The 16,571-nt window shown below is 56.7% G+C and overlaps 1 protein-coding gene across 2 annotated transcripts in view; it reads left to right on the top strand.

The window, feature by feature from the left end:
- The window catches only part of B3GAT1 (beta-1,3-glucuronyltransferase 1), a 29,408-nt gene extending 12,837 nt beyond the window's left edge, over positions 1-16,571 (top strand). Inside the window, exons 2-7 of one of the 2 annotated variants that reach the window (XM_069468662.1) lie at positions 7,232-7,326; positions 7,478-7,624; positions 10,937-11,445; positions 12,139-12,435; positions 12,959-13,059; positions 14,298-16,571. In XM_069468662.1, the coding sequence (XP_069324763.1) occupies positions 7,323-7,326; positions 7,478-7,624; positions 10,937-11,445; positions 12,139-12,435; positions 12,959-13,045 (1,044 nt within the window). In that variant the 5' untranslated portion in view covers positions 7,232-7,322 and the 3' untranslated portion in view covers positions 13,046-13,059; positions 14,298-16,571. Of the gene's footprint in view, positions 1-7,231; positions 7,344-7,477; positions 7,625-10,936; positions 11,446-12,138; positions 12,436-12,958; positions 13,060-14,297 lie in introns of both variants that reach the window. The other variant, XM_069468663.1, reaches the window with a different exon arrangement.

Here is a 16,571-nt window from a genome sequence, read left to right on the forward strand (position 1 = left end):
CAAGTGGGCCTGCTGGAGAAAGCCATGTGCCAAGGCTCTGCAAGCAGCCCCAGGAGCTGAGACAACCCCCAACCAACAGGCAGCAAGATGCCACGGCCCTCAGCCCTGCAGGGAAACAGATTCTGCCAGCAGCCCCAGTGATCTCAGACACAAAGTCCTCTCCAGTCTACCCCCCAGATGAGAACACAGCCCAGCCAGTTCTGTGCAGCCTCATGAGACCCTGGACTCCTGCCCCACGGGAACTGCAGAGGGCAAACCAGTGCTGTTCTAAGCTGCTAAGTATGTGGCGATTTGTGAAAAAGCAATAGAAAATGACCACACTTGTCCTGGGAGTAGTGATGTCCCTTTCCGAAAGCTGGCCTGGTGTTTGGAATGGGCCTAGGCATGGATGGAAAGAGAGCAAGGAAGGAGGGCAGAGGAGGTGGGGGGGCAGCAACTTCCAAGAACAAACCTCTCCCCTGGGCACAGCCTGGGCCGCAGGGCTCTTTGCAGGGACTGCTCCCCACAGACAGGCATGACCCTCAGTAGGTCCCCACCATATAGAAAGGGGCCAGGTGGACATGGCTGTTCCACCACTGTCCTTTCAGTGGCCAGCACATTCCTGCTTAGCACCTTCCTCTGCTCAGCCATGGGACAGCACCCATCATGACCGCTGCAGGGTGGCTTCTCCCTTGGGGTCCCCCACAAGCCTGGCCAGCCATTGCCCAGCTGCCTACATCGCACCCTCAGGTCTGTGTCTCCAACTAGCCACCTGCCTGGCTTCCACTCTCTCCTGGCTGTCCTTGCTCCTGAAGAGCCATGCAGTGGGTCCCGTGTGCCCTCGTGCCCCACCTGAGCCTGCCCCAGCAGACCGCAGCAACACGTGGTGTCACCACCGTGAAGCACCTGATTCTCGCTCTCAGGGCCTCCTGCATGGGGGCTCATGGGTGGGTGGGTGAACTTCTGCCGGAGACCAGCAGCTGCATGATTCAGGGAACATCCGTGAAACCAGCTGGGGCCAATATCCTATTCTGTTCAAATTCCTGCAGGGAACCAGAAGGGACTGTGGCTTACAGAGTACTAAACTAAATCACAGGCTATTCCTGAAAAACAAAGGAATTACCTAAAAAAAAAAAAAAAAAAAAAATTGATGAATTACATTTCTGATGCTGAAGGCAAACCAAAGTGTTAAAGCAGAGGTCACCAACCTCTTTGGCACCAGGGACCAGTTTCATGGAAGACAATTTTTCCATGGACCAGGGAGGGGCTGGGGGGATGGTTTCTGGATGATTCAAGCTCATTGCATTTATTATGCAGTCAAGCTCTCTGCTAATGATGATCTGTATTTGCAGCCACTCCCCAGCACTAGCATCACTGCCTCAGCTCCACCTCAGATCACCAGGCATTAGATTCTCATAAGGAGCACAACCTAGATCCCTCGCATGCAGTTTACAGTAGGGTTTGTGCTCCTGTGAGAATCTAATGCTGCAGCTGATCTGCCAGGAGGCGGAGCTCAGGCTGTGACGCCAGTTATGGCGAGCGGCTGTAAATACAGATGAAGCTTCACTCACTTGCCGCTCACCTCCTGCTGTGCGGCCCGGTTCCTAACAGGCCACGGACCACTACTGGTCTGCAGCCCAGGGGCTGGGGACTGCAGCATTTAAGTATTCCTTATGCCAAGTGTGAACTGAATTAATATGTCTTCTGCCTGAGTCTTTGGCTTGGTTTTCCCAATTAGAAAGGAACAAGTTGGTGCAAGATCTGGAATCCACATTGCCCCTCCTATCAGAAGTACCCACAAGGTGAGCCAGCAGTGGGCTTGAGGCAGGATCTACACAGGCGGGGCCTCGCCTTCCTCTCCTGCTCCATGCTGCACCATGACAGCAGGGTACGGGAGCCTCTTCCTGGGGGCACACAGCCTGACCACAGGGTGGGCAGTGCAGGGGGGACCCAGGAAGGCCAGGGAGCTCTGGCCCTGGGGCAGAAGTGCCCAGTGGGTGAGCCCAAGGGTGGGCCAGGACGGCTGGGAGGCAAGCACTGGGCATGCAGGGGGCAGCAGGGTGGGCATGGGAGGCACACTGGATCCAGGGTCCAAGGCCTGAGTTTGAGCAGCTCTGCCGGCATCTAATGTGACCTTGGGCCGATCACACAGCCTGTCTGAGCCTCCGTGTCCTCACATGCAAAATGGAGATGAGACCTCTCTGCCTGCCTCACGGGGCTGCTGTGGAGACGAGAGGACGGGGCTGTATAGGAAATGCCATCTTACTGGTTCCATGTAGGATTCAGAGTGGAATCTGCTATAGGGACCCCCTCCTTGTTGGGGAGCAGGGGCAAGGGCAGAGGAAGAGGATTAGGAGGCCGGAGCAGAGCGGCTCTCTGGACACTCCGCGTGTTCCGGTGTCAGTGTGCACACAAGGTCCATGCCTGTGTCCTGCCCCCTAGCAAGGCTGTGGTGGGCCTGGGAGGCAGCAGTGCCGGGCTGGAGGGCCGGGGCTAAGTTAATGAGGTATGGATTGACCCGACTGGGAGCTGATGAGCTCTGGCACTGGGCTTTGAGCAGCGCCTGCAGAATCAATACTAATCCCTTGATCCCATTAGGGGCTCCTGCGGATCCAGATCCGTGGGACAAAGTCTGTGCCTCCCTCTCTTTGGGGCATTCAGGCTCCTGGGTGTGAACGGCAGAAGCTTTCTTACCCGGCCTGTCCTCGGTCCCCTCAGCAGATGGCCTGATGTTCACCATCAGGGCGGGAGCACTGACCAGGGCCTGTGTGATGCTGGGCGCCCCTCTGCCCCGCATCGCTGGGCCCTGCTCCCCAGAGTCAGTGGAGTCTGCGCCGCCTACTTGGGACGGTCCTGCTTACTAATGTTGTCATGGACTCGTATGCAAACTGCTGAAACCGTGTGTTGAAATAGGTGTTGTTTCTTTGGAAATTTCATGAGTCTGGAAAAAAGTTCTCTGGATTAGGTGCAGATTGGTGGGGAAAAGTAAGACTTCTAAAGGGTACTGCATTCACCAGATTGCTCACCAGATGCCCTTCGGTTCTCGAATCACTCTAAAGAAATCAAACTGGAGCTCGCAGGCGGTGTGCTACAGTGAGGCTGATGTCAGAAGGTCAGCGCAGACCTCCCTGGCCCTGCGTCGATGACGCGGAGGTGCAGGGAGCCAGACAGCAGTGGGGAGTTGGATTTTGGAAAAATTGCCGCGTACTGTGCAATCGTGGGGACACATCATCTATTGAACAACTGGCTCTTCAGAAGTTACTTAAGTTGAAATGTGTGTTGCATGTATGTATCATTTTGAAAAATTGTTCACCTTAATGGACTTTTTTGACTAATCAATTAACTACCGTTCCCAGTCTTACTGGGTAAAAAGGCTTTTATTGTCCTCCAGAGAGGAGTGGTTGGATGGTTCCTGAGCTTGTTTGCAACCAATCTCCGTCACACACGTGCGCACACACATGATCTCGGGCTCGTTTTGTGCTCAGCACACATCACCTGCCTAGAGGGGCTGCGGACGCCTCTCCTCCCTCCGGGCTGGGAGAGCCTCCTCTCCCGCATTGCTGGGAACCTGACGCAGTGCCTTGTCCGCCACAAATGCTCAGTTAATATTTGTGGACTGAAATTAAATGAGCCCCCCTCTTCAGGGACTCCGGCACTGACGAGGCTTCCGTTTGAACACCTGCAGGCTCCGCAGAAAGCCTTTCCGTGCGTTTGGAATTGGCCAGCCAACCTCGCACATGCCTGGCTTCCCCAGGCCCGGCCACTCCAGCCGCGCTCCGCCCCAGCCTGGGCCGGTCAGCGCCTTCCGCCCCATCCCAGGCACCTGGTCTCATTCACAGCCCGTGACACCCGAAAACCCTCAGACAAATTCCTACAGAGATGTCTTCCCAGACAAGGCCAATCTCCACGGGCTTCTTGACCCCTAGTCACAGCTCCATCCCACGGTCAGTGTGGCCCCAGCCCTCTTCCGTTCCCTGTGGCCTTCGATGTCACCTGAGCCCCACCAATTTCAGTCGGACATTTCTTCATCCTCATGAAGCCCTGACTGTCTTAACCTCAAGCTGCTGAAGTAGCAGAACTGAAAATTCATTAGCACTCTTCCAACCTGACCTCCACACTTCAAAGATGAGGCCCAGGACAAGGCCGGGCTGCCACCCTCTGACCTCCACACGCTGACCCAGCTTCTGCGGCCGTGCAGTGAACACCCTCCGTGGGACCGTGCACGTCCCGCCCACAGTGCAGCCTGTCTGTGCCCACCAGAGGCTCTGAGAGCACAGGGGGTGGGGGTCCTCCTTATGTCCACATTGCTGAGGGACAGATGCCAGTGACGGGGTCAGTCACAGACCCAAGTGCCAAGTGTCAGGGTGGCAGTCGTGACCACAGCAGTCCCGGGCCCGGCTCATTCGTAGCTGCACACACTGCTTCCTGTCTCACTGAGAAGCGCCCTTCCCACGCACCCAGTCCTCCTCCAGCACCCACCCTTGCCCCCTGGGTTCTTGTCTCCTGGGCCCTCCAGGGTGTGGCCACGCCTCTCCCCGAGGCAGACGCAGGCTGTGGAGAGACACCACACTGATCACCCTTGCAGCCCATCTCAGACTCGGCTGCAGATTGGTGTGTGTGCAGCCCTGCCCCCCCAGGCCCCCCAGGCCAGGCACCGTTTCCCATGCCCCGCCCCCTGCTGGCCAGCTGGCTCCCCCCAGGGCTGGGGGTGCTCTGAGTTCTGTTTAATAACCGCCTGGTAATTAGCTCCTCGATTTTGCTACTATGCTTATAATAGCCTCCATTAAAGTTATGGGGTTTTCAAGCCATAATGGCTTCCAGAGTAATTAATGCACAACTGGGTTTATTGCTAAGTTTATTTTTAGAGCTTTTCTCCCTCTTTCCCCCTCCCTTTCCTCTCATGGATGTTTTGACCAGAAAGACTGGATGGGATCCGAACACTCCTTATGGTGCCCTTGCTCCTGCGCCTCCGTCCTTCCCATTTTGCTCCCCGCCCCTCCTTCCTGCTGCAGCCCCTGGGCAGGTGCTGGGACCCCGCAGTAGAGGCAGCTGTCACAGAGGAGAGTGGCTCTGAAGTGGCGCTAGTCCAGGACAGAGAAAGCATTTGGCCTACATGTGTCCCCTGGCCACCTGTACCTGGCCCAGGTTCTGGGGACTTGGGGGGCCCGGGACCTCTCTTCCCACACTGCTGACAGTGTGTATGGCTTCCATTTCATTCTGGCTCCTTAGGCAAGTTCCTCACCCTCTCTGGCCTCAGTGAGTCCAGCTGTAAAACAGGGATCATGTAGCACCTGCCACACGGGTGTTGTGAGCACTGCCCGGGGAGGGCATGTGACATGTCCAGCACCGTCTTTGCATTGCGAGCATTGCAGGACAGTTCACTGTTAGCTACAGCCCACGCTGACACATGGGAGATGGGGCAGGTGCCCAGGGTGGGCCAGGACAAAGAGGCTGCCCAGAGGAAAAGGAGCGAGTGCAGGAACGTGCTCAGCATGTGGGCTTGCCTCGGTGGACTGAGCTGGCGTGGCGCTCGCCTTCTCTCCAGGGCTTTCTCCTTCCTGGAATTAGAAGCTTCACCAAAGCCAAGGATCTGAGAAAGCTCCTTCAGGGGTCTCTGAGAACGCAGAACTCTTCCCAGGCATTTCTGCAGCCCTGGCCAGGCCTAGCCTCCCCATCCTTCACCAGATGTGGCCTAAGATCACGCCAGCCAAAACTCGGCCCTGTGAAGCTCCGTGGGTGGCCTGGGCATGGGGGGACAGGGGCTAGATCTGGGGCATGTGGCATGGGGTCACTCCACTTCTCACACGAGACCCAGCTGGCATCCTGGCATGGGATGCTTGGCTCTGTCACTTGCTGGACCAGTAAGGAGGAGTTTGTAGGGGACACAGCACACATAGCCAAAGTGAGGGCTCCCTCCTGCATGTCCCCACTGTTGGTCCTTGCCTGTGACATTAAACCCCAGTGGTGCTTCAGTTCCCTAGGGAATGAGGGCAGGAGATTCTGTGGACAGAGGCCTTTGGTGGGAAGGGCTGGGCTGGGGGATGCTGGCCGTCCCAGGAGACCACAGTTCTCCTCAATGGGCCTCCCCAGGGCATCAGAACCACCTGGAGAGAGGACCCGACAAGGAGAGGAAAGCATGCTATTTCCAAAACTGGGGTGCCAAAAGTCCTCCCCAGCCATGGCTCTGGACTCCGCCAGAGATGGCAAGCACAGGCTAGCTGGGGCTGGAGCAGGCAGCGAGTGGGGCCTTTGAGGACGTGTCCCTGAACAGTGCTGGGCCCTGGGGACCGTGGGCTCACCAAGGGCTAGCCAGAGCTGTCCTCCCTCCCCTCCACCCCCAGCTGCATCTTGCACAGCACTCAGCACAGAGGCAAAAAGTAAGGAGAAGATGTGACAGTTTCCAAGGTGTTCTTGAGGTCTCTGCACTGTTTGTCCTTGTCACATTAAAGAACAGGTCCCCAAGGGGACACTGCCAGTGGATCCTCTGCAGGACTGAGAGGAAACTCACGCTGGGCTCCTTCTCAGCTAGGGACCCTGCTTTCATTTTTGAGGACCATCTTCCCAGGATGTGGCAGCCCCCACGGGGACCGTGTCTCCTGCTTGCGGGTGCCTGGCCCAGCCCCTGGCTTTCGGTCCTGCACAGAGCAGTGCCGCAGGAGAATTTCCTGTTGACACTGGGGAAGGAAGGTGTTCACGGCGTTTCTTCCCCAGGCCCACCCTTCACACATCTTCCCTCTGTCCTCAGAAAACTGCCCTGAATTCTGACCCCTTTATCCAGGCTTTGAAGAAAACCTGTGGGTTTTCTTTGGGTCCAAATATTTGGACAGCATAGTAGCTAACGTTTGAGGGCTTTGTGGGCATTACCTCATTTAATTTAGAGAGCAGCCTGTGAGCTAGGTAGGCACAGAACCCCATCTTATAGATGAGAAAACTGAGGCACAGAGAGTTAATGTAACTGAGCAAAAGTCACAAAGCCTGTGGGTGGCAGAGTTGAAGCCAGTTGTCTCCAAGGTCTTCGCCTTTGACCCCTGCACCCTACTGACCTTTTATATGGAGCTGTACCATGTCCCTGTGCCCATGAGAAGGACACATCCATTCCACCCAGGAGGCAAACAGAAGAGGGCCTTGGGGACGGACAGTTGAGGCTCCATTGTGAACCCCCAACGTTGCATGTTTCAGAGCAGGGCCAGCCTGCTGGGCGTCCGTCCCCATGCCCAGGTCTCTGGCTATCCTATTCTGTTCTCCCTTGCAGGTGTCCACCTCCCAGGGTTCCTGACCCCATCCCGGACAGCCACCCCTTCTCAGACTCCACTAGGGCTGGACTCTCCAAACCTGCTTCCGCAATGGGTGGGTTGTGAGCGCTGGTAAGACCTGCTAGCCAACGTTCGGCTTCTCTGTTGTCTCCATGCCTGGCCAGCCCGGCCCATGCCTGTTCTTTTCTCCCCTGTGCTGCCACCGCCCCTGTGGCTGCCCCTCTCCTGACCTTACCGCCACTCAGGTAATGAGGAGCCGTGGGCGCAGCCAGCCTTGGAGATGCCGAAGAGACGGGACATCCTTGCGATCGTCCTCATCGTGCTGCCCTGGACGCTGCTCATCACCGTGTGGCACCAGAGCACTCTCGCACCCCTGCTCGCTGTACACAAGGGTGAGCCGCCCGCCCACCCCTGGCCGGGCTTCAGTAAGACAGTGGCCACAGCTAACGTGCGGGGGTTCTTGTTCTTGCTCACTAAGCAGCGGGGAGGAACAATAGGGTCACCAAGGCCATGATCCTACCCTTTGAGGGGTCTCGGGCCCCTTTGGGAGTCTACCGAAGCTGCCACGTGCACCATTAAAGAGATGCCAGGAGGAGGGGGCACGCCATGCCACGTGGGGCCACATAGTGAAGACTGGGTCAGTCAGGAGGTGGAAGGAGTGGGAGGCAGGCATGGGCAAAGCCATGGGGGTGGTGTTCGCAGGAAGGAAACAGTAAGGCACAGTAAGCAGCTGAGCAGGCTCAAAACTAGTTAGTTTGAATAATTTTGGTGTGATCTAGGGTACATGGGTGTTTTCTAACTGTGTGGTACCTGGCACGGGGTGATTTAGGGCAGGGTGATTTATTGGCTTGGGTGTGAGAGGTCCACAAAGGAGGTGGTGGGGAGTAGGCTCCGGTTGGTTAGTTTGCATGTGAAAGGTATGTTTGCAGGCAAGTTGTTCACTATCTCTAGGAATTAGCCAGCCCTAGGAGGGGCAGTCCCTCCCCGGGTCTGCAAGGCCCCAAGATGTTATAGCATCATAAAATACAGAAAAAATTTTAAAAACAAACATATATGTGTACACACATATAGAGACACACATGCACAACTTTGCATCCAATCTCATGATGTGCAAGACACGCGACCACTCAGCGTTGGTTGGGAGTAGGGTAGGATTTCTGACCTGTACTGCATTTTAAAGCCTTTCCAGGACAGCATATTGTTTGCTCCTCTTTTCCTGCTTAGGAAACTTTGATCTAGTCCTACCCGGTGGAAATAGGGCTGGAAAGAGAGTCCCAAGAAGAACTAGTAAAATTGGGGATAGAGCCACCTCCCCCTGGCTCTGAGTCCTGAGGTTGCTCTCACCCCAAGCTCCCTATACCCCAAGCCTTCCATGCGCCCCACAGCTGGCTGCCGCTCAGTCTTTGGCCTTGGTCTCACGCTGTCTTCTGCCCCTGCCCCCACCCCACACATGCGCAGATTCAACACTTCCGAGCAGGCGTTCTCCCACTGTGATGTGCCGGATATCACACATACCACAGGGAGAGTGACAGCACAGGAAGGCTCCCAGACCCATCCCAGCGAGAGAGGTGGGGTGGCACATGGGAATGCACAGTGGCCTGTAACCCCAAGATGCAGGCAGTGTCCGAAGATCACACCCTGCAGCTGTGCTGCTCCACACAGTCAATTGTCAGGTCCTGCAAACCCCCAGCAGTTCCAGAAGCTTCCATGAGGAAGGGCCAAGCTCAAGATGGCTGCATTCCCACTGCCCAATGCTGGGCACTTGGGGCCTCTCCTCCCGACATCATCCTTCCAACTCCAATGGCTCTCTTTGATGCCTATCAGTTTAGAATCATTGTGATCCTACGTCATTCTAGAGAGGGTTACAACTACCATATATGAAGTGGCATAATAGCGTGTCGATTGCATTCTTGGCAGGGTTCTAGGTTTGAAGACATCAGGCTGTTTTGCTAAGCATTGATGGTAGTGCCTAAGGATAGGGACTTGGCATTCTGTCTCCCCAGAGCATGCCAAGAGGGACCAAATGAAACCTGTCATTAAGTGAAGTCGGGGTCGCCAGGAGGCCCTTATTACTCAAAGCTGCAGAAGCCCTGAGGCCTGTGGGAAGGGCAGAGCACAGGCCGGGGCTGAGTCCTATTACGTGGGGAACTTTCCCAGGGCACAGGTCTTCCACGTGCTTGGGATGATTTGGGTGGAAGAGAGCTTGGGCAAAATGACTCTAAATCTGCTCCCCAGGCCTGGGTTTCCAAAGCCTTACTGACTACAGGATAAATTAAAACTTACATCCAAGTCAGAATCCTGGATACCCACCCCTCTTTCCTCAGCCCGGCTCTCTTCACACACTTGGAGTCAAAACTCCTTCAAATAGTCCCCTTTAATCAGCTGCATTTGTGCTGATTGTGCTGTCCCCTCCCTGTCCCAGCATCCTGTCTGGGGCCTGGGTCACTGGCTCCCAGCTATTGCCATGTGTCATGCTGGGCCATTAGCTTTGTCTCCTTCTGGGTTCACCTGCAGGTGCCTCACACAAGCACCCCACATACCCGCATGCTGCAAATGCCAGTGCCGGGACAGAGGGAGGTAACAGAGTGGCTGGTGCATCCTCCCCAGGACCATGCTCCTGCTCTTTCATGTGACTTGCTCATTTCATCCTTTTGTAACTGCCAGAAGCCATGGGGCTGGTCACTGCCCTTCCACACATGATGAAATGAGCATAACTGTGCCTAGCAGTGCTGACCCTTGATGGGTACCGACTCATTAATCCACATAATAACTCGCTAAGGTAGATGCTATTATTGGCTACAGTCGCTGAAATCAAAGCACCAGAAGCTCGTAACTTGCTTAAGGCATATAGTTAGCAACAGCAGAACTGGGCACGGTCTGAGCCTAAGCATGTAAATGTCTAGGTCTGTCCTCTGACCATTGCCACCCTCCACTGAGGTAGGGCAGTGGGAGCCAGACCATCATTGGTGCACGAGTCCTTCAGACAGACAGGAGAGGAGGAACTCGCTGAAAGCAAGAATGCCAATGGCCTTGACTTCTCCTCTTGATGGAACTGCTAGATCTGCACGTTTCTTAACAACTATGGGCAAAACCCACTGGAATAAATATGCAGTTCTGCACCGAGATTCGAAGACTTGATTACATAAGGCCAGGAGGGAGAGGCCCCACTTGACTAAGGGCTGTGAAAATCTAGGGCAAGCCAGCGTCCGAGGCTCCTTCGAAGTCCACAGTGTGCTGCGGCCACCACAGCACTAACACTGCCCTCGGGCATTGTGACATCTACCCCGCAGCGCGGCAGTGCTGCTGTGCTGTGCGGGCCCAGCCCTGTGGGCGTGGTGTGGTCAGCTCTGGCCAGATGAGGAGGGCCCTAGGGTGCTGGGATTGTGCGGATACTTTGCCATATGCAACAGCCTACATTCAGGAACTGAGGGTGCAGTCTCGGAATATGGCCAGCCGCACTCAAATAACTACAGGGCTGCAAGTGTTATTTTCCTGTATGAAAAGTTAGAGGTATTTCTTCGTCAGAACAAGGCAAATCCCTATGAGAATTCCAGGGATGCAGATTTCAACCTTAGCTCTAACAGGGCAGGGGCCTGAAACTCTTCCAGCAAAGGGGCCAGGAGATGATCTTGACAGGGTGGGTGGCCTGAGCCCTGCATAAGTGGGCGCTCCGGTCCCCACACGCCCATCTCCCAACTCTGCAGATGAAGGCAGTGACCCCCGGCGCGACGCACCGCTGGGCACGGACCCTAGGGAGTACTGCATGTCCGACCGCGACATCGTGGAGGTGGTGCGCACCGAGTACGTCTACACGCGGCCCCCGCCGTGGTCGGACACTCTGCCCACCATCCACGTGGTGACGCCCACCTACAGCCGCCCGGTGCAGAAGGCCGAGCTGACGCGCATGGCCAACACGCTGCTGCACGTGCCCAACTTGCACTGGCTGGTAGTGGAGGACGCGCCGCGCCGCACGCCGCTGACCGCGCGCCTGCTGCGCGACACCGGCCTCAACTACACGCACCTGCACGTGGAGACGCCCCGCAACTACAAGCTGCGCGGCGACGCCCGCGACCCGCGCATCCCGCGGGGCACCATGCAGCGCAACCTGGCCCTGCGCTGGCTGCGCGAGACCTTCCCGCGCAACTCTAGCCAGCCCGGCGTGGTGTACTTCGCCGACGACGACAACACCTACAGCCTGGAGCTCTTCGAGGAGGTGCGGGAGGGGAGTGGATGCGGGGCGTCTGTGGGGCCTCTGTGGCCTGGAGTAGAGGCGCGGGCGGGGCTTCCCTGGGAGGGCCTCTCTGCAGGGACACACGGGAAGAAACCCGGGAAGGGACTTGCCAGGCTGGGAGCGGGGTTGCAGAGCACCAGAGAAAGGGAGCAGAGACGTCACCGCAGGTTACAGCGTCCCCCACCAGCAAGGGCAGGACCCGTGGTGGTTGGCACTCCTAAGCTACGGTCCTGGCCTTAGAGGCACTGTCTGAATGAGGGCTCTGCAGGGGAAGAGGGGGCAGCATTCAATGCGGCTACCGGAAACCTCTCTGGTGAAACAGCTGGAGCTTCCTTGGGGGCTGTGGGCCGTTAGTCTGAGGCAGAGGAAGGAGTCGTTTCAGACTCTCACTGGGAAGACAGAGGTTTTTGCAAGGTAGAAAACAGCAGCAGGGTCTGTCGAGAAGGTGAAGATCTGCGGGTCTAAGAAGTCTGGTCTTGCCTAGAGCAGGCTCTTCTGCAGGTGCCCACCCATCACGGGGTCGATGCCTGGGGGCAGGGCTGGACGGCATCGCCCTGGGTGGCTTCAGAAGGCCCGTCCCCATGCAGTTCATGGACTGCTTTCGCCTCCCCTGGGCATGGGCGTCGTTCCCTCGCAGCAGGCCGGGCGTCCTGACTCTAGATCCCCCACTTGCAGATGCGCAGCACCAGAAGGGTGTCTGTGTGGCCGGTGGCCTTTGTCGGTGGCCTGCGGTACGAAGCCCCACGGGTGAATGCGGCAGGGAAGGTGGTCGGCTGGAAGACAGTGTTCGACCCCCACCGGCCATTTGCAATAGACATGGCTGGATTCGCGGTCAACCTGCGGCTCATTCTGCAGCGAAGCCAGGCCTACTTCAAGCTGCGGGGCGTGAAGGGAGGCTACCAGGAAAGCAGCCTCCTTCGAGAACTTGTCACCCTCAATGACCTGGAGCCCAAGGCAGCCAACTGCACCAAGGTAAGACCCTCTACAGCACTGATGACAGTGATGCAAGTGTTTCTGTGTCAAGCCAGACCCTCCTGACAGATCAAGGGAAAGAAACAGAGACCTCTCAGTAGCCTTGCCTTTCTGAAACCCCCTCCTGGAAGGCACAGAGAGCAGCAGAGATAGCCGTCAGGGAGTCATAGCCTTCATACGAGCAGTGCTCCGGGCCCCCTGCTGGACATACACGCACACACATGCACACCCCACACGTGGGCGCACACGTACATACGCACGCACACTTGGGAAATCCTGAGGCTTGTCTATTTTCTGTCACTCTAGACTTCCTGTTCCCAACAGGTATTTTGAATGCATCACGTGTACAAACAGCAGGAACCAAGGAGTGGGTAGCAATAAAGAACAATTGCAAACTCTTGGCAGAACGCGGGCAGAGAGGGAGGGACAGGAGAAAAACTCGCAGGGTGTGGGAGGGAGCAGGGAGGTGGCAGGGCGAGGTCAGGGACTTGCCCCACTTTGTTTTGTGTCGCTGGACACGCAGATCCTGGTGTGGCACACACGGACAGAGAAGCCGGTGCTGGTGAATGAGGGGAAGAAGGGCTTCACTGACCCCTCGGTGGAGATCTGAGCCTCGGGATGCAGGTACAGGGGCCCGCGGGGGGACTGTGAACTGGGCAGGGCGATACCGCCTGTGGCCGCAGCATAAGGCCCTGGAGGCGTTTCCTCCTGGTCTTCCATGGTGGGAGGACAGGGCAAATGTGGACAAAAGGAGAAGAGGCGTAGCCAAAGTCCCCTTCCTGTGTGCCAGCTGAAAGTCCGCAGGTGCCACTTGCACCCACACAGCTGGGTCCTCTGCCACCAGCCACTTCAGAAGGCATTACTGTCCCAACACCTCCTTACACCATATCAGTATTACTGTCGTGCTGGCCGTGACACCCATACCACAGCAGGGGGCTGCTATTTAGGCCCATGCGCCCAGGTCGAGCCTCCTGAGTTGCCACTTCCCCTCTGGCCCTCTTTGTTGCTGGCCAGGACGAGGACACCCAGCTCACAGCTCCACGCCAGCGAGCATGGCCCTCCACAGTGCACACAGCTCACGGCAAGAACACGGGCCGGGAGCCACTTCAGCTCCCAGGCCTGCCACCTCTCACTGTACGTGCTTTACTTCTCTGTGCCTCAGTTTCTTCAGCTGTAAAGTGGGTCATTGAGGGCACCAGGAACAGTCTGTGGCACATAAAAAGTCCCATACAAGTGTTGCTACTTTTATTTGCTTCCTTAAAGCTCTCTGTGAAGTAGGCCCCAGGATCTATCTATGCTTCAGAGACAAAGAAATGATGTTCAGAAAAGCTAAAGGACTTTTCCAAGGTGACACACTGGCACAAGTGAATTGTGCCGGGTGATTGGCAAAGCCAGGATTTTTGAGGGGATTTTCTGTGATCTTATCCTGCCTCTGAAAAGCACCTCTTACTCCTGACTCCCTGCTCTAGGTTATGCCAGACACAGCTGGGAGCTCAGACAGTGGGACAGACCTCTGTCCTCTGGCCCTGGAGCTCAGCAACGCTTCTGTATCATGCTGGCAACCCGAGGAGACCACAAGGTGTCACTCTCCCTATTTGTTTCCCCGAACTTAAAGATCGCCTTGGCCATGCCACTTAGAATGCATCAAGACGGAGCCTTGTTCCGTTCCCCGCCTCCTGCTCCCACCGAACCACTGGAAGAACCTTCCCCCACCTGCCTCAGAAAGGTCTAAACAGAGGACTCCGGGGCTCAGGCTCTGCACAGCACCTGGTGGCCTCTTAGGGACTCAGGATAGAGTGGCTTGGCCAGGCTGGCGGCTCCCTCCCCGGCCCCACCCTCACTCATCCTCCTCTCCCTCACAGGAGCCTCCTCCTCCGACCCTGTTCTCGGCCTTCCATCCTCTCCCCACGGCGATGGTCCCTCCAAGGCAGACACTAAGGAATCACCATCACCCTCCTTTCTGTTCTGGGGGCTTGCAAGAGAGCCCAGCCTATTGCCAGGACAAAACACAGAGAATTTAAGCACAGAAATCCCAGACCTGTTCTCTCCATCCAACATGACCAGGGCCCGAGAGACTCGAGGGCTGGTGGGGGTGCAGCTGCCAGCAAAGCCGGTGCCCCTGTGCGCCTCCCCGGAAGCTTCCTGCTCCGACAGGGCTGCAGGAGCAGTCGCTGCGGCACCCTTGCCTGCCTGGAGTGACATGGGGCTGGAGGGAGGGGGGCGAGAAGACCCGCAGTCAAGTGGAGCGTGGCTCTCCCCAGCTCTCTGCTCCCGGGGCCAGCTCGACCACAAAGGACACCCACCCAGGGAATGCTGAAGACCAGAGAGAAGCCCCCGGGCATCACGAATGCCCCACTCCCCCCCTCAGCACCTGCTCTTCCCAAGAGCTGCTCCCAAATCAGACATACCTCTCTGGCTCTCCTCTGGTTCATGTTTACAGAGCATAAGGCTGTCTTTGATCCCAGCAGGCACCCAGCCCTGCATGGGGGGGCCTGCGCCTGCCAACAGGCTTCCCCTATACCTCAGGCTGTGGCGGGAGCGGAGTCCCTTCCTCTGGCCCCACTTCCCCCACGCCTTCTCCTCCAGCACTGGCAAGGAGGTGGGCCCTAGAGCCAGCACAGGTCACTGCCTGACCTGGACTAAGGACCACGTGACCCCACTGTCCACACACTGCCTCCCCACCGCCCAGCTGGGCTGCAGGGCCCCTCGCCTGGACTGGACCGGCAAGGAGAGACGCCCTCCTCCTGCAGCTTTTGCGAACCGCAGACCTCAGGGCGGGACGGGGCTAGCGGCAGGGGAAGCGGAGTTCTCCTTCCGCCTGGAAAGGGGAGGGAGGCCAGGGCAATTCCCCACCTCCTTTCTGTCCCTAGGCTAAGGAGGAGCGGGCCTTGGATTAGCAGAGGGACTGAGGGAGAGCGGCAGGAATCAGCTCGACACTGAGGGGAAAGGAGACCTGAGCACAGGCTGCTTTGGAAATCGTTCTATTTTAAACACACACAAAAAAAAAAGAGAAAGAAAATCTCACTTCTCCCTAAGTTGGGAGCATGCAGAGCAAGCGGCTTCATGTCCACCTGCCCCCTCCCCAGCCCAGAGAAAGAACAGTGTGCCAGAGCTGCTGCCCTCCCCCCAGGGAAAAGTGTCCCCCCCCTTCCCCGGGGTCTCCCTGGCCACTGGGGAGGTCCCTGGCTCTCTGACCAGGACGGGCCCTCTGGTGGTGATCTCGCTCACGCTCCTGCAAGTTGGAAGCACAATTTTTCTCCCAATGGAGGAAAAGGAAAGGGCCTGAGCCTACTGCAAAGGTGTTTATTTTTTAACTGCTAACAGCACCCCCTCTCCATTAAACTCACAGGACAGGTCTGAGGACCATTCAGAACCCACTCCAGGGTGGGAGGGTGGGACTCCGTCCAGAGACCTAACATTCAGAATATAGCACTGGTTGCCTATTTTCAAGTGGATTTAACCTCCCACAGTATTCGTGAAACCATCTGATGGAATCAGATCCCTGAGCCACCTTGCAGGACGTTTTCCCCAACCTCTTACACTTCGGATGTCGCTTTGGAATCGGCCCCTTGGAATCAAGTGGGTGGCACGGGAGAGAAGGGAGGAGGTGGGCACAGGGCGTCCATCAGATGAGTGGAGTCACGTCTGGGCACTCTGCCTCACTCACCGAACCCAGCCCTGAATGCCAAGGCCAGCTTGGCTGGTCTGAGGCCACCTTCTCAGCCAAAAACCCAGGGCTTGTTTTCAGGAAATTGATAATGAACAACAAAATGGGGACCTTTTTTTGGCAGATGCTAGGTCAGTTATTTTCACCTAATATCCTCTTTTAGCTGCATGTATATTTATTTATAAGTATAACCCTGGTGGACTGCAGCCTTCATCTGTGTTGGGAATGAGTTTGTTATAAATCAGAACTGGGTCCACAAAACAGTGGTTTTCCAAGCCCAGTCTGTTCCCTGCCCCCTCAACGGCGAGCCCCACACGCAGGAGCGAGAGGCGGGGGACAGACAGGAGTCCTGAGGACAGAGACTGGGGTGAGGGTGGCGCCCAGGCAGCTGCATCTGGTCTGTTTTAATTTAACTGTATTTAATTTGCTTTCGAAATTAAAAGTCAAATATGGTTTTTAACAGTCCTAA

The sequence above is a fragment of the Eulemur rufifrons genome, chromosome 6 (genome assembly GCF_041146395.1).
Source record: "Eulemur rufifrons isolate Redbay chromosome 6, OSU_ERuf_1, whole genome shotgun sequence".
Classification (NCBI taxonomy): domain Eukaryota; kingdom Metazoa; phylum Chordata; class Mammalia; order Primates; family Lemuridae; genus Eulemur; species Eulemur rufifrons.